General features: G+C 44.5%; 1 protein-coding gene across 1 annotated transcript; it reads right to left on the reverse strand.

Moving 5' to 3' along the window:
- Positions 1 to 1,943: 1,943 nt before the first annotated feature.
- On the reverse strand, positions 1,944 to 23,377 carry SARS1 (seryl-tRNA synthetase 1). Its single transcript, XM_082685253.1, has 11 exons — positions 23,121 to 23,377; positions 14,798 to 14,868; positions 11,195 to 11,272; positions 10,057 to 10,215; positions 8,921 to 9,064; positions 8,009 to 8,164; positions 4,623 to 4,844; positions 3,937 to 4,066; positions 3,511 to 3,668; positions 2,698 to 2,827; positions 1,944 to 2,374 (listed from the first exon to the last, which is right to left on the reverse strand). Exons 1-11 carry the CDS (start codon positions 23,254 to 23,256, stop codon positions 2,217 to 2,219), a joined length of 1,542 nt encoding a protein of 513 aa, XP_082541379.1. The 5' UTR covers positions 23,257 to 23,377; the 3' UTR covers positions 1,944 to 2,216.
- Positions 23,378 to 23,762: the final 385 nt, after the last annotated feature.

Below are 23,762 nucleotides of genomic sequence, written 5' to 3' on the forward strand. Positions count from 1 at the left end.
CATTCCTTTTCACTAGGCAGGCTATCAGGCCTGTCCACACCCTCACACAGCCACAGGGCAGGTAGGGGAGGGTTGGCACAGGAGCTGGGCTGCCAGCAATACAGGGCAGGAGGCTCTGCATAAAGCAGTAGGGAGTCTAGGTTCCAGGGCCAAAGGCTCCAGAAAACTGGTCAGGTAAGAAGGTATTTAAGCCAATGCGAGGAGGGGGAAGGGCCAGGAAACCTGGAGCCAGGTCAGGCCCCATAGGCTCAGAGCCCCAGCTTCTGGCCCTCCCACGGTGCTAAGGGCCATGGAGAAAAGCAGTGCCTCCTGGTGGAAGGAAGGTCACAGGCACAAAGAGCAGAAGAGGGTCACAGTAGGGAGCAGAAGAGGCAGGTAGAGGGACCTCTAAGGTGAGTTGGGGGTGTTCAGAACTGCCTGAAAGTTTCTAACCCTAAATCCCAATAGGCTTTTCAAAGGGGGAAGAAGGGTGTGTGGTGGTGACCCAAACCATCCTCCTGATACCGTATATAACTGCTTTTCTTCAAACCGAATAGCATAAGGCTATCTATAGGAATGTCCCCATCTGGTCCTTCTGAGTACCGGGGAGCAGCTTGTTCTTTTGTCCTCTTGCCCTGCCTTGGTCAACCCAGAGCTGAGGGCAACAGGTTACAGTAGAGGCAGGCTGCTTGAACCTACCTGTGTCAAGAGAGCCACCATGGTCACTCTTTCAGGCGGCCCAGTTTTGACAGGGTTTCCAGTAGCAAGACTAACAGGATCAGCTTCAAGTCCCTGTGGAAGACCAAGCACACAGCCTCCTCCCTGGGTGCCAAGCTCCAGCAGGCCTGGCAAAGTTGCAGCTTATGGACTAAGGAAGTGGAAATGAATGAAGCTCCTAAGTGACAGGCTGGTTCGGAGCCCTGCCCTCATATCCCTAAGAAACGCAAGCCCTGAGCGCTGCTGAGGAGCGGGGACTCCTGGCTCCCCGGCCCTGCTGTCTCATCTTCCTTACCTGCCTTGTACCCTGTCTTCTGTGTGATGGGAGAGGTATAATCATGTCCCCACCCTCTCATCTGGGACTGTCACAAAGATAAAAGAGATCAGCTATAGGAAGTATTTTAGGCTCCCAGAAGAGAAGCACTGTGCTAACATAAGGTGTTATTAAAGTGAAGTGTTTGTAGATTGCAGATGAAAGGCAGCAAGAGCCTCACCATCACCCATCATCCACAGAGAAAGGGTGAACTGGCCATTAGGGCAACAGGGGGAGTGACAGAGAAGGGAGAGAAGAGTTTTCCTCTGCTCTGCTGGTTGGTCTCCCACTTGGGGATGAACAGGCAAGAGAAGAAGCTGTTAATAAGGCCCCAACTTATGCTCCTGAGTCTGGGGTCTCTGTGGGATCAAACACAGTCTCATCTTCCATGAGGTCCTGCAGCCTCCTGCCCTTCCCTTGGAGCCCTTCCTAGGGAACGGAAGCACCGGGAGGCTTTTTATGTCAACTCTGGCCTCTAAGCTAGTCCTACCTACCTGCCTTTTTTTTTTTTTTTAAGATTTTTTCCATTTATTCCAGAGAGAGCATGCATTTGAGGGCAAAAGCAGGGGGGAGGGGCTAGAGAAAGGGCGGAAGCAGACTCCCTTCTGAGCAAGGAGCCCAACATGGGGCATCTCCATTCCAGGACCGCAGGATCATGACGTGAGCTGAACGCAGATACTCAACCGACTAAACCATCCAGGCGCCCCTTCCCAACTGCTTTTGAGCAAAGGCGAATTTACAGAGGAGGGTGTGGCCCTTATCCTGCAAGCTTGTGTGTCTAAGCCTCCAAGTTTTCACTTTCTCCTTAAGCCTTTCCTAAATCTACCCCTGCCTTCACTGACCCTGTCAAAGGCTATCTGACTTGCTAAATGGAACAGCCTTCTTTAGAAGGAAAAGCAGAAATGAGTGTGGTTTCCAGGAGAATTGTCAGAGACAGGGTTCGAGCCCTGGGCAGAAGACTGTGGAAGAATCCTAGCCTTCCCCCAGAGATGCTTTATTACATGGTTTCATCGGTCGTCAGTGAATGGATCCTGTGCCCATGCAAGGAGACGGGGATGTCGCGCTGTACGTGGCAGACTGTTCCCCTTTAGCAATGCAGTCAGATGGGGCGGGTGATGAGTGGGTGCTTGGCTTCCCTGCCCGTGGGCAGGCTCTGAGATCCCAGCTGACAGAAACAAAAGCCCGACAAACTGGGAGGAAGGAATGTTCAGGAATTGGTGACTTCCATGTTCTGCAGCCGGTTTTCTAGGGGGACATCTTTGGCTGCCCCTTTCTTTTTGCTGCCCTCATGCTGCTTCTTCTGCTTCTTTGATGGCTCCTGGTCAATGGGTGCGGGCTTCACAAAGGGGATCAGTTCTTGGAGACCTGAAGGGACAGAGCCAACCAAATAACCGACCAATTCTCAGGAGTCAAAGCCCAAGGACTTCTTGGGGAGAGTTCCACAAGAGGATGATCCCTATGAACAAAAGGGCACTCACGACAGTAACTCGTCTCATTAATTCTTTTCTGGTCTGAATTTTAGCTGCGCTTAAACAGGATGTCAGACTTGTAGTGGCTGCTTTGCCCCTGTCATGCCCAGCACCAGGGGACAGGCAGAGTTCTGGGGACTGGTACCTTCTGGAAGGGGGTTTGCTCTTCAGGAGAGTGGGAAGACAGAAGAGGAAGAGGGGCTGGGCAGCGAGTCTTACCGGGCGGCATGAACTCCCTCAGCTTCTCAGGCACGACGATGCCCTCCTCTGTCTGGTAGTTCTCCAGGATAGCGCAGATGGTGCGGGTGGTGGCACACATCGTAGCGTTGAGCATATGGACAAACTCCACCTGCAAAGCCAGGGCCCCCAGAGGAAACACGAAACTCAACCTAGTCTTCCTCATGACCAGGAACCACCCACTTAGTCAGACTCCCCCAATGGTAACTATCCAAATCCAAAGCACTATTGATCTTTTGCTAGACTAGAATTCTGTTTAGTACTTATTCCCTATAATAATAATTCCAGGAAGATTCCTCATATCTCCGTTAGTGTCAAGTGATAGGTCCCAGCAAACGGACAGAAGGTGGGCCCTTTGAGGGATGGAGGCAACTGTCACTGCGGCCTCTCCTTTACCCCTTTCAAGTCCCTGAACTGGAAAAGATTAAGGCCTAAAAACTGGGTTTGAAGAGAGAAACTTATAAACCCAGACCTTCTTGGGGGAGAGGGAAGACACTGTCTTCAGCGTGTCTTCTGCACACAAATGGGGATTTTTCTTTATCTGGAGTCACAGAGAAAAAAGGCCAAAAGAGAAGAGCTAGAAATACCTTGTAGAACAGAGCTTAACTCAGGATTCTATCTAAAAGGATTCTGTCCTGATTTAGTAGAAATCATTTTCAGATTCCCTTTTTGGTCTAGATTGAGCAGCTCAGATTTTCCCACGATGCTGGGACATAATGTCCGCCAAGGACTGAGAAATAAGATGGACCTGTTCTGCACAAGGCTCTATTTCCTGCCTCCCGAGGGGCCACCTACCTTGTCCATCATCTTCTTGGTTTGCCCATATCGGATTCGGAGCCGGCGAGCCTGATAGTCTGTGCAGTTAGAACAGGAGACTAACTCACGGAAGGCTCCCGAGCCCGGAAACCAGGCCTCTAGGTCAAGCTTCTTACTGGCAGCATGATTCAAAGAACCTGAAAGGGAAAACCCCTAGAATTCATGAAGGAGGGATGGTATTTCAGAACACTAACCTTTAGCAAACCTAAAGAATTCTTTAATTTACACCTTATCCCCAGAAGTGAAATCACACCCAGATATTCTCATCACCAAACACTCCCAAGTGAGAAGAGTGTGATGTTTTAATTAATGTGGGCAATTAATTGGACTGTGAACTATTTCTTTGTGTGGCAGTTCACCTGGCGGGGGTGGTGGTTGCAGGCTGTGGGAAAGGGAGGCGGATACCTGAGACAATATTCACAATGTGGTAAGGGATCCCCAAAGACTGGTAGAAGTCTTCTGCGGTACTAATCATCTCTTCAAACATCTCCCATGACTTGTTGTCGTGTGGTGATGAGTAGACAAACTGTTCGATCTGCAGAGAGGGACCCAAGGAGACCGTGACAATGGGACAGGGAGAATAAACGAAAGGACTGAAGTGGGAGATACCCTTGTGATGGAGACCTAATCGTACACCACTGGGAGTCAGGAGAGGCTGGGGCCCCCGCAGGATATGGGTGCTGGACTGGACTGGGGCTCCAAGAACAAACACTCAGTGGAGCTCTTATTATACACACGCCAGATACCGTTCTAAGCACTTTGCCCCTACCAACCAGCGGAATCCTCACAGCAGGCCTAAGGAGGTTGGTACTATTATTATACTCCTTTTGTAGAGGAGAGGTTAAGCAACTTGTTCAAGGTTACACAGCTGCTAAGTGGCCGAGCTGGCACCGGGACCCAAGCAGCCTGGTTCCAGGTTCTGTGCTCACAGCCACTCCAGCATGTGCTTCTTATACAGAAACTGATGGAGACGGTGAGAGGGAAGACCGGAGCTAAGGCGGGTCTGAGCACCACAGAGCCTGCCGCCCCTCTAATCACCCCAGAGATATCGAGAGAAGGCTCCTACTCCTCACCCTGACCTGTCCACTCACCTTCTCAAACTGATGGACTCGGAAGATGCCGCGGGTGTCTCGGCCGTGGGAGCCCACCTCCTGGCGAAAGCAGGTGGACAGGCCGGCATATTTGATTGGCAAATCCTCGGGCCGCAGCCACTCGTCCCGGTGCAGAGCAGCAATGGGCTGCTCGGAGGTGGCAATCAGATATTTCTCATCATAGGAGTTGTCATCAGACTTTTCACTGCCTTTGCCAATCACCTGGAGGAGGAGGGACCCCTACTAGTTAAGAGTGAGAGATGGGGACCTCAGCTAGAGCAAGAAACCACAGGGAATGCTAAGAAGACAAAGGAGGGAATGGGTCACTCCAAAATGGGATCCCTCCTAGAGATCGAAAAAATGCAAATTAAAAGGAAAGAAAATATTCTGGTAATTTTTTTTTTTTTTTACTGATCTAATAAATAAAACATTTATATATAATATATGATAAGCTTTGCGCAGTGGCAGAATCGTAGCCAATGAGGTTTATCCGAGGCACGATTACTGCTATATATAATATATGATAAACCAATGACAGCAGTGCAATAAAACCTGAGCTGGTAGCAATATACATCACCCACTCAACAAACATTTGTTAGGCATTTGTAAGGGCCAAGTTTGCCAGTGCTGGCCAAGAGGAGACACAGTCTCTGCTCTCTTGGTGCTTATGAATTAGTGCAGGATTACACTCCTTCAAGAATCACTTTGGTGTTCCACTAAAGAAAGTAACACAGAAGAAAAAAAGGTATAAACAGGACAAAGTTCATTGTAACATTACTTATGGATGGCAAAAAAGGAAGCCCCCTGAATACTTCCACAAGGGAAGAGTCGGCTATCCTACATCCAGACCACGTAATATTATGTAACCATTTGAAAATGTTGGCAATGAAGACCACCAAGGAACAATGAAATATGCTTCTGATGTACTGCTAAGGCAATCTATAGACATTGTGATTAGAAGAATGAGAAAATGATGGCTGTATGAAAAAAGCCCCCCAAAGTGTATTAAAAATGACAATTATGGGGTGCCTGGGTAGCTCAGTGGGTTAAGCCTCTGCCTTCGGCTCAGGTCATGATCTTGGGGTCCTGGCATTGAGCCTTGCGTTGGGCTTTCTGCTCAGCAGGGAGCCTACTTCCCCCTCTCTCTCTGTCTGCCTCCCTGCCTACTTGTGATCTCTGTCAAATAAATAAATAAAAATTTTTTTTAGGGGCGCCTGGGTGGCTCAGTGGATTAAGCCGCTGCCTTCGGCTCAGGTCATGATCTCAGTGGCCTGGGATCGAGCCCCGCATTGGGCTCTTTGCTCAGCGGGAGCCTGCTTCTCTCTCTCTCTGCCTGACTCTCCGCCGACTTGTGATCTCTCTCTCTGTCAAATAAATAAATAAAATCTTAAAAAAAAAAAAAAAATTTTTTTTAAATGACAATTATATGAGGTAATGAGAAAGAAGATGATATCCCCTATCATTTCCAAATTTTCTGTCACGTGGTATTATTTTAATTTTAAAAAGAGGAGGGTGGAAACCTGCTCTGGGTCAGCATTTGGGGATCTGGAAGATGACATTGCTACTCTACAGTGGGAAGTTAGCCACTAGCCACAAGTGGCTATTTAAATTAAACTAAAATGTAGTTCCTCGGTTTCCACTAGCCACATTTCAAGTGCTCATCAGCTATGCGGCTGATGCTGTCAAACTGGACAGTAGCTACAGAACATTCCCATCACTGCAGAGAGTTCTACTGGAGAGCACGGCTCCACAGAATTCATAAACTGAGTTTATTCAGCAAGATGGGCCAGCCCAAACTGTCACTATGGGGACTCTCACTATGTGAGTCTCCCTGGACAGGGATCCAAGAAGCATCTGCAGAGAGATAGAGAATGTAGGAAACATAGCAGGGACACCTGCTACCTAGTGTCTCTCTCATAAGCCTCATGTAAGCTTCTCCTTGACGTTACCCACGGAACACCCTTCTAAAGCTCTGTGATGATCCAATCTGGGGGTTGAGATGAGGAAAAGAAGAAAAGAGATAACAGCTTTTGACTGATACATGAACACATTTCTCTCCACATTAAAATAAAGAAATGGGAAAGAAAGAAAGAACAAACGAACACATGCACGCACTCCTGGGTGGCTCAGTTAACCGTCCGACTCTTGATTTTGGCTCTGGTCATGATCTCAGGGTCATGGGATCCAGCCCTAAGTTGGGCTGCCTACTCAATGCAGAGTCTGCTTGAGACTCTCTCTCTGTCTGCCCCTCCCCGCCTTGCTCTCGCTTGCTCTCTCTAAATAAATAAATACATAAAATCTTTAAAAAAAGGGAAGAAGTGGGGGAGAACACCAAGGTTAGAATAGTCCTTAGGGTTTAGAGAATATTTTGCTTCCCACGGCATTCTGAATGAGAACATAATTTGAACTCATCAACAGGATCCAGTGGGAAGAAGTTCTATTAAATTCCTCTCTAAGGGGCACCTGGGTGGCTCAGCAGGTTAAGCCGCTGCCTTCGGCTCAGGTCATGATCTCAGGGTCCTGGGATCGAGCCCCGCATCGGGCTCCTTGCTCAGTGGGGGGCCTGCTTCGCTCTCTGCCTCTCCCTCCCACTCTGCCTGCTAGTGTGCACGCTCTCTCTCGCTTTCTCTGACAAATAAATAAATAAAATCTTAAAGAAAAAAAAAAATTCCTCTCTAAGGTAAGTCATGTGAGCCCAGGAACACTAACTATTCCCCAGTAAGAGCCAAGTCATCCCCTTCTGACAGAACAGTCTTGGAGGGGAAGGACAGGTGAAAAGTAGACTATGCTGTGAGGGGCAGCCGGTAGCAGAACCTCTAGAAATTCTGAGTACTACAGGTGGCGGTGAAGACAGCTCATCAAAATGAGCTTCTGACTCTGAACGTGAATCCTCTCATTCTCCCTGAGATGCTCTGGGGTTGAGAAAAAGCCCCAGACTGGAAGCCACATCAATCCCAAGGGAAATATGTCTTGCCCTCTAGCTTCTAGTCCGGGGTTAGGAATAGGAGGACATGGGAAGATCAGCCACTTCTACAATTGTCTTTAGTCCAAGCACTCAAAAAATGTCGTTTCTTCTGAAGCTCATGGTGTTAAAAGTATGCTTCATTTAGGTAAGTCATATAGATTATCTGGGGAAAGATAAAACAAGCTCTTTATCTGCACTGTCCAGTATGGTAGCCACTAGCCACATGTGGCTACTTGTTAGAATTAATAAAAATGAAAATTCTATTTCCTCAGTTGCACTAGCTACATTTTAAGCACTCAACAGTCATGATACAGGCAACCTCCACACTATAGAAGTTCTCCTGGACAGTACTGCTCTGTATCTTTGAGGTTAAACTTTTTATAACTTAAGTCATCCTGTCACACTACCCCAGGCTACTTACCTTATAGAGTTCTTCATCAAACTGGCTGAGCTGCGCCACTTCCTGCATGACCTCCTTCCTCATGAAAAAGGGGGTATAAATGGGGGTATAGCCCCGACTCCCCAAGGTGCGAAGGGCATACTGGATGAGCGCCTGTTCCAGGAATACCAGGACACCCTACAGGAGCAGAGACAAAGCACTGTGTGACTGGGTTCTGTCGCCATCACATTCATCTGTTACAATTTACACTCAGAGGCAACTGGGGGCCCAGGGGAGGCCAGCAAAGACAGTGAACCTCAACACCTGATTCAAGAGATTCTTTCTTGATACCAATGCCCAGCCCATCATCCAGGCACACTGTCAGGAGAGGCAAAGCGAAGCAGAAAGGATGATTTGCTCAGGGTGCACAGGAGAGCTTTCTTGCACTAATTTTAAACAGCAGACACGTGTGTGTAAGTAGAACATACTCTGTATATATGTATCCCCAAAATTGTTTTGGGGGATGCCCTCCCGGAAGTCTTCTTTGAATTCATCAGCCCTCTGCCCCAACTACTCCAGGTCTGCTGCCTCTGCTTACCTGTTCTCATAGCTCTCTGGGCCCACCCACCCCGCAGCACTCATCAGTGGGTTTCAACTCTTCATTACTTGTCTCACGGTCCAGTTCCACTCAGCCCCTTAAAGGCAGCCTGTTCTGATCCAGACAGCACATGTCTCCATAATGGAGGATCACATAGTGGCTCTGGTTCTAGGGAATTCGAAGCAGCATTCTCCTGCCTCAGAAAGTGAACTGCATCTGACTGCCAATCCGTTTGCAGGAGAAAGGCAAGACAAGTGGTGGATTTGTGGGCCTCTTTAAGTAGGTTATGTTTTCCGCACAGTTTTTTTTTTAGCTCCTTCTTTAGAATCCCATCGCCACGGGTTCCTGACTCTTACCTTCAGGAAATAGCCTCGACTTCCAGCCACCACGGCCCCCTTTTCGCCTTCAAAGCCATCTACCATCACCACCAGGTCCACATGAGAGTACTTCTTCCTGACTGTACAATCGCCCCAGATCCTCTCTACTTTGTTGTCAGCATCCTAAGGAAAGAAGACCGGTGACCGCTGAACTGCACAACCTCCAGCTTTCCAAACCCCATTCCAAGAACAGCTTAGAGATTTGCAAAACTACTGCTTAACTCAAACAACTAGGTTTTGGTCGTTGTGTCCAGAGACTAAGGAAAAGAATTTGCTAGAGAATTTGTGTTCAATGGAGAAATAAGCATTTACAGATTCCCAGAAGTGATTCTAACTTTGGAACTGAAATCATGAATTTTTAAGAGATCTGTCCTATTCTCACATTTGTTTTTTTGTGTTTTTTTTACCCTTTTAAATGACTCCTTGAAAATCCTGCTACATGACATCCAACCCCCCCCCCAACCCCCATCAGCATCACCTGGGGTGCAGAGGAGAATGTAGACTTTTTTTTCTTTCCAGGCTCTCATTGGTTCTGGGGCCATATGAGGGCGGGCTCAGAGCCCTGACCTCCCAAGTCTCCCACCCCAGCCTACAGTGAGTTTAAGGGCTCGTTCACCAGAGAATGAATGAAAGAGGCACAGATGGGCCCAGCCATGGCTGGGGTGTCAGAGAACAAAGGCTGGGCTCAGAGCAGCTTTGTGCTGGGGAAGCTCCCACTCAGCAGGAAACTTTTATCATGCAGATTTCCCTGCAACCTGCAGCTTCTCAGCGGGGTGTGGGTGAGGGGTGAGGTTGATTTCGCAGATCCCTCCCACAGGACTCACTGCTACCACGGGCAACACGCAGTGGAGGACAGCAGCCCGATTTAGAAGAGATTTCTGGGCCAGGAGTCTCCTCCTACCTGCTGTCTCTGCTACTTCCCAATCAGGCAAGGATCTGACTCTTTCAATTCTCAATTGGTGGGCAGAGCGAATATACAAAGAGCCTTCTGACACAGGCCTATTATACAGAGAGTGCCAGGGTTTCCCAGTGCCCCTCCCGCCCCCGCCCCCACCCCCTCCCCAACAGAGGGGAGCGCCAGGCAGGCTGCCGCCCGCTGGGGCACGGACACCTACCTCATCATTGCTGATGGGCACGGAGGGATGCAGGAGGTTCCCGATCTCTCGGAGGTTCTCAAACCGCTCTGCTTCCAGTTTTATCCGCTCGGCATCACATTTTAGGATGGCCTCATCGATGAGGAGTCGGACTTTTTTGATTTGTGAGACTTTCAGGTTCTGTAGATAAACAGGCCAGGCCGGCACCCAAGCCACAGCAGGTCAAGGTACAGAGGAGGAGTAAGATTCTGTTGCCCTCACCTTGTTGTGCTCAAATGACAACCCTTGCAAAAGCATTTTAAAAATCAACAATGAAGGCTTTCGAAGAACTGAGATTTATTTGAAACGCACGCACACAGCTTTACCCTGACAAATGTGTTGGCATTTTCTTCAGGGGTACCTAAGGAAGAGTTGGATTAATTCTGGCCATTCTTCTTAGTCCTATATATCTCAGGGGTTTTAATACTGTATCTCTTTTAAGAGCTCTTTCTCTTAACGCATACTTTCTGATATTCCTGATGAAATCAATTTAGCACTCTTATGTACTACATTTAACCGTTCTCTAGGGAGATTACAAATTTATTAGAAGCAAAAGAACCTGTCCTAAGCTTCTTTTGTATTCCTTTTTGCAAGTGTATCAAACTACTGATTTCATGGCGATGGGAGAGCCCTTAGCAAGTGGGGCTGTGCGGGAGTGGTGACCCCAAGCCCCCCTTAGAGCCCCCGCAACTCTGCTTTTCTGTATTTATGCTCTTGCCATGATTTTGTGCTGCAGGTTTACAAAAGGGTTCGGTGACTAACAAACTTGAAAATTACTTCTCTAGGTTCACTGTTGTGAATATTTACTGAATTATGGCAAACTGAAAAAAAAATCCTTGACTTTGTGAAAACGAAATTCTATGAACCAAAGGTAGTTGGGCTCCTTTTTCCTCTTCTTCCTACTCTTGACTTTTCTACTCCATCCATCCCCGTCTCTGCGACCTAATAAATACTCAAGGATTGAAACCAACAAGAGTGGAGGGGGACATTTCCCAGCTGCACACATTCAAGGAGGCTGCAATGCTGTGTGGAGCCGAGTGTCAGCACTTGCTTGTTTAGGAACAAAGTCACGATGAAAGAACAGAAATCCAGTCTAGAAAAGGGAAGTACAATAACTTACAGCTAAAGTGTCTACAGTGAGGTCATCGAGATTTAATACATCCTCTGGAATGGACTCATCTCCCACTGGCTCTTTTTTCTGCAGGGGAAACAAAACCAAAAAATCCCAATACTATTAAATAAAAGAAAATTTCTGACCGAGTTTTACAAGGGCACACCAAATTAATATATAAACTAACCACAGAATTTTCTACACAACTGTATCTAAGAGCTGCAACCTGTGAGAGAAAAATTTAGTGAGAAAATTTTATGTCCTCATCCTGCCATTTTCTGGCTTTTTGGATCCTGGACAGATCAATTAATCCATCAGGGTCAAAGGGCTGTCATCAACAGAAATGTAAGAAGAATGTCCTCTCTAGACATAGAATAGTTATGGGCACCAAGAAGGTGTGAAAATGCTCGTATCACTGCCCAGCTCCGGGGCAGGTGCCTGGATGTGAATCTGAATCCCTGGCCACTCCCTAAGAAAAATCCCAGCACTGAGGCTAAGGGGGGAAAAATGGATGGGATGATAGAATCATAGGACACTGAGGAAAACAGAATTTTTGAGGAAAAGTCACCAAATCTAGAACCAAGTTTAGAGCAATCAGTGCAACTTAGCAAAACTGGAGAACATAAGCAGGGCTAGATTTTCTGCCCTGGTTCTCTTCTCACCCATTTTTATGATATTCTGTCAGATCATTTCCAATCCTCACCCAGAGCCATGGAGAAGATAAATTGAGTCAAATTCTTCCCAAATTAGAAGTAGTTAAAGAAAATTATCACAGGCCATTATAACAAGATATGTACAACTTCAGCAAAACTTGCATAAGAGTAAGTTGAGGAGATTCAGGGTCTGCTTTGCAAGTATAAGTCATGTTGTATTCTAAAGATTTTTTAAAAAATTCTATACATATAACAATAGGCAATTATGTTTATATAACCTCATATACCACTGCACAAAACTGAGTCATAAGAAAGAACTATATTTTCTTGGGGTAAAACGTAGAAATCCTTTAGATTTATTACACAATCGCATATACTAAAGTGAGAAGTCAAGATGCTAACCATAGCCAAACTCACACCTTTCAGTGACTCAAGTAAAATCATCTTAAAAAGTTGCAAACAGGGGTGCCTGGGTGGCTCAGTGGGTTCAAGCCTCTGCCTTCGGCTCAGGTCATGATCCCAGGGTCCTGGGATCAAGCCCTACATCAGACTCTGCTCAACAGGGAGCCTGCTTTCCCCTCCCCCTCTCTGCCTGCCTCTCTGCCTACTTGCGGTCTCTGTCAAATAAACAAATAAAATTTTTTTTTTAAAAAGTTGCAAACGTCTGAAAATCTCAGAATGAGTCTTGCTTAAGAATAAGCAGAGACTAGGGGCGCCTGGGTGGCTAGGTGTTGTTAAAGCCTGTGCCTTCAGCTCAAGTCATGAGGATCAAGCTCTGCAATGGGCTCTCTGCTTGGCAGGGAGACTGCTCCCACCCCCACCCCCACCCACCTGCCTCTCTGCCTACTTGTAATCTCTGTCTATCAAATAAATAAGTTAAAAATCTTATATATATATATTTTTAAAAAAAAGAGTAAGTAGAGACTACTGAGGTAGAAAGAAATGGCCTAAACCTCAAGATTTTGCCAAGAGAGCTGAGGTCCCTTTGCTATCTGATAATCCCTCAGAGCAGCAAATTTAAGTTCTGAGTTCAAGTTCTGACTCTGCAACTAACTTACAATGTGATTTTAGGCAGGCTCCTTAATTTCCTAAGCCTATTCTCTTGCCCTTTTAATAAGGTTGACAACGGTACTACCTACACTCCAGGTTTGCAGCAAAGATGAAAAACCAAAATGAAATGAATACTTTCAAGTGCTATACATATTAAAGCACTTTTTTCTTTTAAAGATTTTATTTATTTATTTGATAGAGATCACAAGCAGGCAGAGAGACAGGCAGAGAAGGGGTGGGGAAACAGGTTCCCTGCAGGGCTTGATCCCAGGCCCCTGGGATCATGACCTGAGCTGAAGGCAGAGACTCTCTAACCCACTAAGCCACCCAGGTGCCCCTATTAAAGCACTTTTTAAGACCATTCTAATGGATAGGAAGGGAGAACACTCCTTGTGGGTCTACAGTGAAGGGATCTAACAATGCTACTGCAAATTAAAACACTTCCATCTTCTAGCTAGGAAAACACTAGGCTGGTACTATCTGTATGTGCCCCAAAGAATACACAGGCACGAGTGCACACTGGTATTTACATAATTATGGGGCCTCTGACATGCAAATGATTAAGCATCATGGGTCGCAAAGGAAGAAAACTTTATGATTGTCGGTATCAATTTCCACAGCCAGTGAAAAGCTGAAAGTGTAACAAAATACTGGTAAAGAGAACAATTCAGACTATCATGAAGTGTACTAGAATCCAGAGGGAGTCTTTTGTTATGTTCTTTTCTGGTTCAGGTTCCAAAATTTTATAATTTTTTTTATTTAGTTGAGAAGTTTACAACTTAAAAATGAGACAGATTTGAGGGAGCATTTAATATGTTTTTAAAAAAATGACTAAGGAGCTAAGAGGATATTTTTGAGGAAAGATTAAAAGCATAAACTATTCTGGATAGCAAAGCCAGGCCAAGCAAAAACTTAACATTCTTCAAGCACAGGAAAGATTTTTTGGATGAAGGCCAGTAACGACTTGCCCTCTGCTGTTACTTGCAATTGCTGAATAACTACAGGGTTCTAGGCATTGTGCCAGCTTCTCTACATTTAAAAAAATTAGTTCTCACAATTCTGTTCTATAGGTGAATGTTAGTATTGTCATTTCACAGATGAGAAAATTGAAGCTTAGAAATTAACTTGACTGAAGTCACATAGCCAACAATCTAGGATTTGGACTTTATATCTGTGCCCTTTCCATTAAAGAGCACGACTACACTGAAACAAAGAATCTCAAGTCCACCCTAAGAAAATCTTTCTGTCACTGTAGATTGGGCTCAAGAGGTAATTAGATAAGATTACTGGTGGAATTTATATTACTATAAGCACAAAACAGACAACGAATGAGCAACATTGCAAGAATCTTATCTTGCTACAGACTGAGTATTTGTGTATCCCCCCAAACTTGTATGTTGAAACCTAATCCCCAGAGTGATGGCGTTTGGAGGTGGGGTCTTTCAGAGGAGATTAGGTCATGAGGGCAGAGCTCTCAGAAATGGGGTTAGTGCCCTTCTAAGAGACCCCCAGAGAGCTCCCTTCTATCAATGTGAGGACACAATGAGATGACGGCTATTTATGAATTGGGAAGTGGGCCCTCACCAACACGGAATCTGCCAGCACCTTGATTTTGGACTTCTCAGTCTTCTGAACTGTGAGAAATAAACTGCCACCCAACCTGTGGTATTCTGTTACAGCAGCTTGAAGGGTCTAAGATTTATAGGACAGGAGACAGACTCACTGATCCCTGAAAGTGCCTCTTAGTCCCCTTTCCCACTTCCTTCCTCTCTTTTTAAAATATCTGTCCCTTTTGTAAGAAATTCAGTAGCTCACAGAATTAGACACTAGATTAGAAATTATGTGAGCACCAAGAGTGAGATTAAATACCTCTGCTCAAGCTCTCAAGAATGTTACCTAGTTCTCTTACCTTCATTTTCTCTCCAATTGTCTTGCTGCACAGGTTCTTCAGCTTGTTCAAGTTGTCTGCCCGAAATCTGCCTGAAGAATAAAGAATCCAAGAATCTCCTTAGACAGATCTAAAGGATCTCATGAAATTGTGAAATCTTACATCTTTAGAGGCCCAAATTTAGCTGGCATATATTGGTGACAGTGGGGTTCTCCCTGCATTTGGTGACAAGGAAAAGGCCCTTCTGAGAATGAAATTGGAAACTACCATAATCCGGACAATGCCATGGTCAAGTAAAAGATCTGAGGAACCTAGAAAAAACTCAAATAACCATAACCTGCTCAATTTTCTTAAAATCCATTGAAAGAAACTATGTGATATGCACTGGGATCTGGAAAGAGAGCAATCCTGTTTCAAGTCCTGTGAATGTGGTTACAGCATCTTTGTGCATCTCTGTGCTGGCAATAGTTAATGTTACTCCCTTTGCTGGGACAAAATCTCACCGGACAGCCTGGAGAAAAAGTTTCTTGTGCTTTAATTTCTTTGGGGAAAGACAGTGCACTAATCAGCCTACATGGGTATTTGGGGCCAAACTATTATATCGGTACTGTGGTTCATTAAGCTAAGTCTAATGAGCAAAAATCAGACCTCTTGAATCCAGGCTCAAGGACCAACATGGTAAACAGCAAGTTTTTGACAGGTGACATGACAACTAGAAATGAGACAGCTCCTTGGCAGCTATTTTTTTTAAGGTTTTGCCAAACTTGAACTAAATGTCAGTACAAAATGATCTAACTACTTTCTCATTCACTTACTTGGATTAAAGAGATGGGAACAGAAGAGTGGTCACCAGGGGTTGGAGGGGAGAGGGGAACGAGAATGCACTACAAAGAGACAGTGAGAGGGATCTCTGTGATGATCTCTGTGTCCTGTCCTAGACAGTGTGACAGTGGTTATACAAATCTACACATGGGATAAAGTTGCAGAGAACTACACACACACACACACACACACACACAAGTGCATGTAAAACTAGTGAAATCTGAATAAGGTCTGTGAATTATAGCAATGTCAATTTCTTGGCTTTGATACTGTACCAGTTGTGTTAGATGTCATCTGTGGGAGAAACTGGGTAAAGGGTACATTGGAACTCCTTTTACTATTTTTGCAACTTTATGGGAATTTTTAAGTATTTTAAAATAAAAAGTCTTTAAAAATTTTATTTAGTCCCTCCTATTTGCAAGGCCCTGTATTAAGTGCTGGGAATAAAAAAGAAAATAGCATGCTAGGAGCTGAAAGTAAAAGAAAATAAGACAATTAAAAAATAACAGTGCTAAATGTTTCAATCAATGAATATAGTATATCCCATCACTATCTTTAATTTCTCTCAGCAATGCTTTTACAGTTTTCAGTGCAGAGATCTTGAATGTCACTTATTAAGTGTATTCTAGGCATAAGATGCTTTTTGTTATTTATATATAGAAATATCTTGTGATCTCTGTCAAATGAATAAATAAAATCATTTTTTTAAGATTTTATTTATTTATTTGACAGAGAGAGATCACAAGTAAACAGAGAAGCAGGCAGAGAGAGAGAGAGAGAGAGAGAGGGAAGCAGGCTCCCTGCTGAGCAGAGAGCCCAATACGGGACTCGATCCCAGGACCCTGAGATCAGGACCTGAGCTGAAGGCAGCGGCTTAACCCACTGAGCCACCCAGGCACCCCTGAATAAATAAAACCTTAAAGAAAAAGGAAATATCATTGATTCTGTATATTGTATAGAGTGATCTTGCTAAAGTTAATTTTATTGGTTTATCTATCCTTAATATTTTATTTATTTAATTTGTCCAAGAGAGACCACACAAGTAGGGAGAGGGGCAGGGGCAGGACCCTGGGATCATGACCTGAGCCAAAGGCAGACACTTAACTGATTAAGCCACCCAGGCGTCCCAAATTTACTTTATTTTTTAAAGAGTTATTTATTTATTTATTTGACACACAGAGAAAGAAAGATAGAGACAGAGAGAGATCATAAGTAGGCAGAAAGGCAGGCAAAGAGAGAAGAAGCTGGCTCCCTGCTGAGCAAGGAGCCTAATGTGGGGCTCGATCCCAGGACCCCTGAGATCATGACCTGAGCCAAATACAGAGGCTTAACCCACTTAGCCATCCAGGTACCTCCCAAATTTACTTAATTTTAATAGTTCAGGTCTGCATACATAATCTAGTCATCCACAAATAATGACAGCTTTACTTCTGTACCAGTCTTTTTTTTTTTTTTTTTAATAATTGATATATAACATTGTATTAGTTTCAGGTATACGACATAATGATTTGTTATTTGTATACAATGCAAATGATCACCACAGCAAATCTAGTTACCATCTGTCATCACACTCTATTCTAATTTTTTTCTTCTTTTTTTTTTTTTAAAGATTTTATTTATTTATTTGACAGATTACAGGTAGGCAGAGAGGCAGACAGAGAGAGAGGGAGAAGCAGGTTCCCTGCTGAGCAGAGAGCCCGATGGGCTTGATCCCAGGACCCTGAGATCATGACCCGAGCCGAAGGCAAAGGCTTTACCCTCTGAGCCACCCAGGCACCCCTTTTTTCTTCTTTTTTAAAGCAGGCTTCATGCCCACTGTGGGGCTTTAACGGACAGCTCTGAGATTAAGAGTCGCATGCTCTATTGACTGAGCCATCAGGCACCCCCCTTTTTTTTTGGCCTTATATCATACTCTCTAGAACCTTTAGCATGATATGGATTAGAAGTGGTGGTAGCAGATGTCCTTGTCTTGTTCCCAACCTCAGGGGGAAAGCATTTGGTACTTCATCATTAAGAATATTAGCTATATGGTGCCTGGGTAGCTCAGCTGGTTAAGCAACTGCCTCAGGCTCGGGTCATGATCCTGGAGTCCCAGGATTGAGTCCCACATGGAGCTCCCTGCTCAGCAGGGAGTCTGCTTCTCTCTCTAACCCTCTCCCCTCTCAAGCTCTCTCTCTCTCTCACTCTCTCAAATAAATAAATAAAATCTTAAAAAAAAAAAAAAAAAGAATGTTAGCTATAGGGGACGCCTGGGTGACTCAGTCAGTTAAGCATCTGCCTTCTGCTCAGGTCATGACCCCAGAGTCCTGAGATCAAGTCCCACCTTGGGCTCTCTGCTCTGCCAGGAACCTGCTTCTCCCCTTACCTGCTGCTTCCCCACTTGTACTTTCTCTCTCTGCCAAATAAATAAATAAAATCTTAAAAGAAAAAAAAGAATGTTAGCTATAGGTTTTTTGATAAATATCTATTACTAGATTAAGGCAGTTCCCTTCTATTCCTAGCTTCCTGCATTTTACCATGAGCAACTGGAGCAACACAGGAAAAAATGAACTTGATCCCCATCTCACATCATACACCAAAATCAATGTGGGATGAGTCCTCCACCTAAATGTGAAAGGCAAAGTAATAAAATTTCTAGAAAAAATATTGGAAAATCTCTTCAGGAACTTGAGATATGAAAGATTTCATAAACACAGGAAGCACAAACTACAAAGAGGAGATCTATAAATTAGACTTCATTAAAATTAATATATTTTTAAAAGATTTATTTATTCATTTTAGAAAGAGAACGAGAGTGCATGAATGGGAGGAGGGGCAGAAGGAGAGGGAGAGAATTCTCAAGCAGACTCCCTGCTGAGTGTGGAGCCCCCTAGAACCCTGAGATCATGATCTGAGCTAAAATCAAGAGTTGGACACTTAAATGACTGAGTCATCCAGGTGTCCCTAAAATTAGTAATTTCTATTCCTTAAAAGACTGAAAGAGCAAGAGGCAAGTTATAGACTGGGAGAAAATGCGTACAATATACATATCTGACAAGCCTTCCATCCAGAAGGGATAAAGAATTCCTACAAATCAATAAGAAAAAGACAAACCACCAAATAAAAACTGGTCAATATTCTTGAACAGACACTTCTCAAAACAGGCTATCCAAATACTAACAGGGACATGAACAAGCATTCAGTATCTTTAGTCACCAGGAAAATGCAAATTAAACCAACAATGAGATACCACTATATACCCACCAGAATGGCTAAAACTAAATTAAGTATTAAATTAAAATCAAATTAAAAAGACTGCTAATATTAAGGGCAAGGAGGTATAAAACTAGAATTGTTATTTTGCTGGTGGGAGTGTTGACTGCTATAACTACTCTGGGTAACTATTTGGAAATATCTACTAAATCTAAACATGTACCTACCTTATTATCCAGCAACTCCACTTGTATACACTGAACAGAAAGGAGTGCTTATGTCTACCAATAGACACACAAAACAATGTTCATAGCACTTTATTCATAATACCCTCAAACTGTAACAAACCAAATGGCTATCAACAGAATTGACTGATACAGCTATATGATAACTGGTGTATTTACATAATGGAATACTGTGCAGCAATGAAAAAGACCAAGCCACCACTTCACATGAAAAGATGGAATAATCTTACAGATATAATTTTGAGAGAAGCCTAAATCAGGCAAATTAATTTTGCCTGATTTTGAACTCAATGTTAATGGAAAAATATATGCTATGTAAGTCCATTTACATTAATTTCAAAATCAGGCAAAATTAACTGATGGTGACAGAGCGCAGATAAGGTTATTTTTGGAAAGGGCATGAGGGAGCCTTTATTGGGGTGCTACAAATGTCTCTGATCTTGACCTGGGTGGTGGTTAGACAGGTATACAGCTTTGTAAAACCCATCAAACTACACATTAAAATCTATACAGTTCGCTGAATACATCTCAGTAAAAAAAAAATAAGTTTAAAAAGGTTGTACATAAAAATACCATAAATGTGACAATTAAACATATGAGATAATATATGGAGAATACACAAATAAGGGAGTGCTATGGGAGCAGAGTTGGTCTGGCAAGGAAGGCTGATGGGAGCGGGAGAAGCAAGTTGATAAGGAATATTCCAAGCAGCAGCAATAATCATGGACGTGTAAAAGACCATACAGGTAGTGTAACAAGGCTAGAACAAAGATTGGAGGGGATATGTGGGAGAGTGACAGAAGAAGAGGCTAGGAGGACATGCGGGACATGCGGGGCTTTGTAAATTGTGTTAAGTAATTTGTATTTTCACGCTTTAGGGCTACACTGTCTGATATGGTAGCCAACAGCTAAGTGAGCCTATTGGGCATTTGAAACACGGCAAGCCCAAACTGAGATACACTGTACGTATAAAATATACACCAAATTTTGAAGACTTGTAAAAAAGAAAAAGAATGTAGGGGTGCCTGGGTGGCTCAGTCGGCTAAGAGTCTGCCTTCGGCTTAGGTCACGATCCTGTGGCCCTGGGATCAAGCCCCATGTTGGGCTTTCTGCTCCGTGGGGAGTCTGCTTGTGCCAATTACCCTTCCTCCTGCTCTCTCTTTGGCCCACTCTCTCTATCTCTGTCAAAAAAAAAAAAAAAAAAAAATCTTAAAAAAAAAAGAAAATGTAAAATATCTCAATTTTTATACTGATCATATGTTAAATATACAATTTTTGATATACTGAGGTAGTTATAGTATCTTACTAAAATGAATTTCTTGTTTTTCTTTCCCTAATTGGCTACCAGAATGTTTACAAATTTATTTATTTGAGAAAGAGAGAGAGAGAGTATGGGTGCATGCATGAGCAGGGGGAGGGGGAAGGGGACAGGGAGAAGCTGACTCCCTGCTGAGTGTGAAGTCAGATGCAGGGCTCCACACAACTCAGGGCTCTATTCCAGTACCCTGAAATCATGACTTGACCTGAAGTCAGAAGTCAGACACTTAACTGTCTGAGCCAGGTAGGCGCCCTCAGACGGTACTGCTTTAAGGTAAGAATGTCACAGCAAGACTTAAATCCAGATATCAAATGATTCGATTTCCATTCCATACAGATCACATGTCCTGGATGTGGCAATAGGCTCACCTATTGCATCAGGTGAGACTGAGGTAAAACTGAAAGCCGTTAGAAAGTTCTCCCAAAGAGAAGGACCTGGCTTAAGGCATGTGCAGTAAGACGGTAAAGAGAAATTTCATTCAGTATAGCACAGGCTAGATAGAATTCCTGTAACTACCAGCAGATTTCAAGATACACTAGTAGTTTTGGAAATAGTTGAGAAATCTAGCAGCTTTGGAAATAATTGAGACAAATCCTTATTGTATGTTCAAATGTGCTATTTTACTCTAAATTTAAAAAGAAGAAATCACAGTTTGAATCCTTGGGAGTTAGAAGAGTTGTGGTAAACACCAATATGATACTATGATTCCACGTTCTATCAGATACCTGTGTTTCACACAGAGCCCTAGTGGCCCCTTGAATGTCCACAGGCAGACAAATAGGTATACATGTGTCTAGGTTACACATCCTTGTTGCAGTCAATGACAGAAGAACCTTGATATAAAATATAAGATCAATCAATGTCCAACTTGGGCTGCCAGTGACCTGGGAAAAAATCAGTAATTCCTTTTGTCTGGCAAGAGAATATTGGGAAGGGATGTTAGGTAAAACAGAATCAAATCAACAGATGTGTTGAAAATAAACTACAAATAAACAGTTTTTCAGGGGCACCTGGGTGGCTCAGTGGGTTAAAACCTCTGCTTTCGGCTCAGGTCATGATCCCAGGGTCCTGGGATCGAGCCCCACATCGGGCTCTCTGCTCTGCAGGGAGCCTGCTTCCTCCTCTCTCTCTGCCTGCCTTTCTGCCTTCTTGTGATCTCTGTCTGCCAAATAAATAAATAAAATCTTTAAAAAAAAAAAAAAAACAACAGTTTTTCATACAGAAGGGCAAAGTGCCCTGAACACAGAAGATATTCACGAATTCAGTAAACCTTTGTCAAGTCCTTACCAAGAACCAGGTGCGGGAATTATATGTAGGTAACCTGATAACATACTGGGATTATATGTATACATGTGTATATGCATAACCTGTATGTGTATGTATACCCCAGCTATTGGGACATACAGGTAAATAAAACACAAACTTGTCCCAGAAGAACTTATCCCCTCATCACATAGCCACTCATCAAGTAAGGAACAGAACTTCCTGTAGAAGTGTACATTATACACAAAAAACTACTAAAACATTCAAAGTCACTTAACAGTTTTACAATAACCAGACTGACACAAAATCTGATACTTCTGACTTCTAATTCAGTAAAGCAGCGTCTAGGCTAGTTTTTTTTCTTCCACTTAATTCCACTGCAACTCAAAAATTTAGATTTAGATTCAGGAAGTGGGATATCACAGTCAAGCAAATACCACATCTGAATGAATGAGACCACAGAATCAGCAGACAACAGAAGTTAAATCAATACTCTTTTCCTACCCAATGACCTGATAAATTTAGGAAAATCAATTTTTCTAACAGAAATCCACCACACTTTCGGACAGCGAGGGCCTTTGCAGTGTGCTGTCATAAAACCTGGCTCTCAGCTGGTTACAGACCTATTGCATCAGACGAAAAAAAAAAAAAAAAAGAAAGAAAGAATCACATGTGCTTGACAGCTTCCGGCCAATCAGTGACTACCCCAGTTAATCCAGGCACAAGTTGATAGGCAGACGGTTCTCTGGTTTTATTTAGCTTCACGAAAGATGCCCGGATCAGATCCTAGACCAACTCTGCTAATGTCTTTTCCGGAAAACTTGCACAAATCACAAACAGGCTCAATAATTACAAGCTTGTTCTTGCCTCACGGCACTCCTCTCCCCATGCTTGTTCTACTACGGTAAAGTCTTCCCTCGATTTTTAAAGGTATGCCTGCAGGTCAGGGGGATGGCCTCTTCCAAAGCTTTGGGATCATTGCTTTTTAGTCATGAGCGGCTTCCGAAGTCCCCAAACACTTGCAATATGGGTGGACTGAACTATTAAGCTGCAGATGTGACTCAGTCTCAGGCTGGAGCCTTTGCCCCTACCAAATTAGAGGGAGACCACTCGGGCGTTGCTGAAGATGAAAAGGGACCAAAGGAAACCAAAGATGAGTGTTCGGAAGTCCCCGAACCTCCCGCCCTAGCTTTCTTTTGGCTACCCTTGCTGCAGGAAGACTTGACAGCTCTCGCTGCGCACGCGCCATGCTCCTTCCCAGACAGCCCAGGGATCCGCACTGAGCACGCGTGGAAGGGAGCACCCAGGGCCCGGGCAGAGGGAAAAGGCAGGATGGTCCCGGTTCGCACAGTGCGTTTTAGGGAACAGTGAGAGCCTCGGAGTCACCGCAACCAGGGAGGCGACTAACGAGGGATGGAAGCTGTGGCCTCAGGAGCAGTAACGAGATCGGAGAGATGAAGTTGGGATTAGGACCCGGGAATACCCGGCGCGTCCCGGTACTTACATCGTCGCCACTCTCCGTCTGCCTTCACCAGCTGATCTACTAGTCCCGGGTCTTTGAAGCGCTTCTCCTGAGTCTCTCGGATGAGGGCTGGGTCCCCTCCTTTATCTACCCGAAACAAATCCAGATCCAGCACCATTTTCCCTTCTCCCCGGCCAACGCTAAGGGACGTAAGGAACGTAGCACAGCGTCCAGTGACCACCGCACTGCGCCGGCGCGCTGACCCGCCCTCCCCGCGCAGGCGCAGCCAGAGAGCGCAGGCGCCCCCTCTCGGCCGGAAGCCGCTGCGTTGGAGGCAGGGTTGCGGGGAGGAGGAACGTGGAGAGGTGGGGCGTGGGCGTCTCAGGTTGTGTGCAGGTCTGGCCTGGCTAGTGGGTTGTCCCGGTCTTGTGCATCCTCCCCAGCCCCGACCTCTGTAGCATCTCTGATTATCCTATAGAAGCGAGTGCCTCAGTTTCCTCCTCATGTTAAAGGGCATCTCTCTGGTTAGGCAGAGGCCTGCCAGTATGATCTCCGGCTTGGAAGCTAGAGCTTCCGGTAGTTGCCAGGTTTTGTCTTACAAGCATGGTTCCTAAGACTGGACCCTCTCCCTGGACCTCTGTTCTCTCCATCATCTTGAGACAAGAATATATGGCTACATGTTTT

Source organism: Mustela nivalis (assembly GCF_964662115.1).
Source record: "Mustela nivalis genome assembly, chromosome: 10".
Classification (NCBI taxonomy): Eukaryota; Metazoa; Chordata; class Mammalia; order Carnivora; family Mustelidae; genus Mustela; species Mustela nivalis.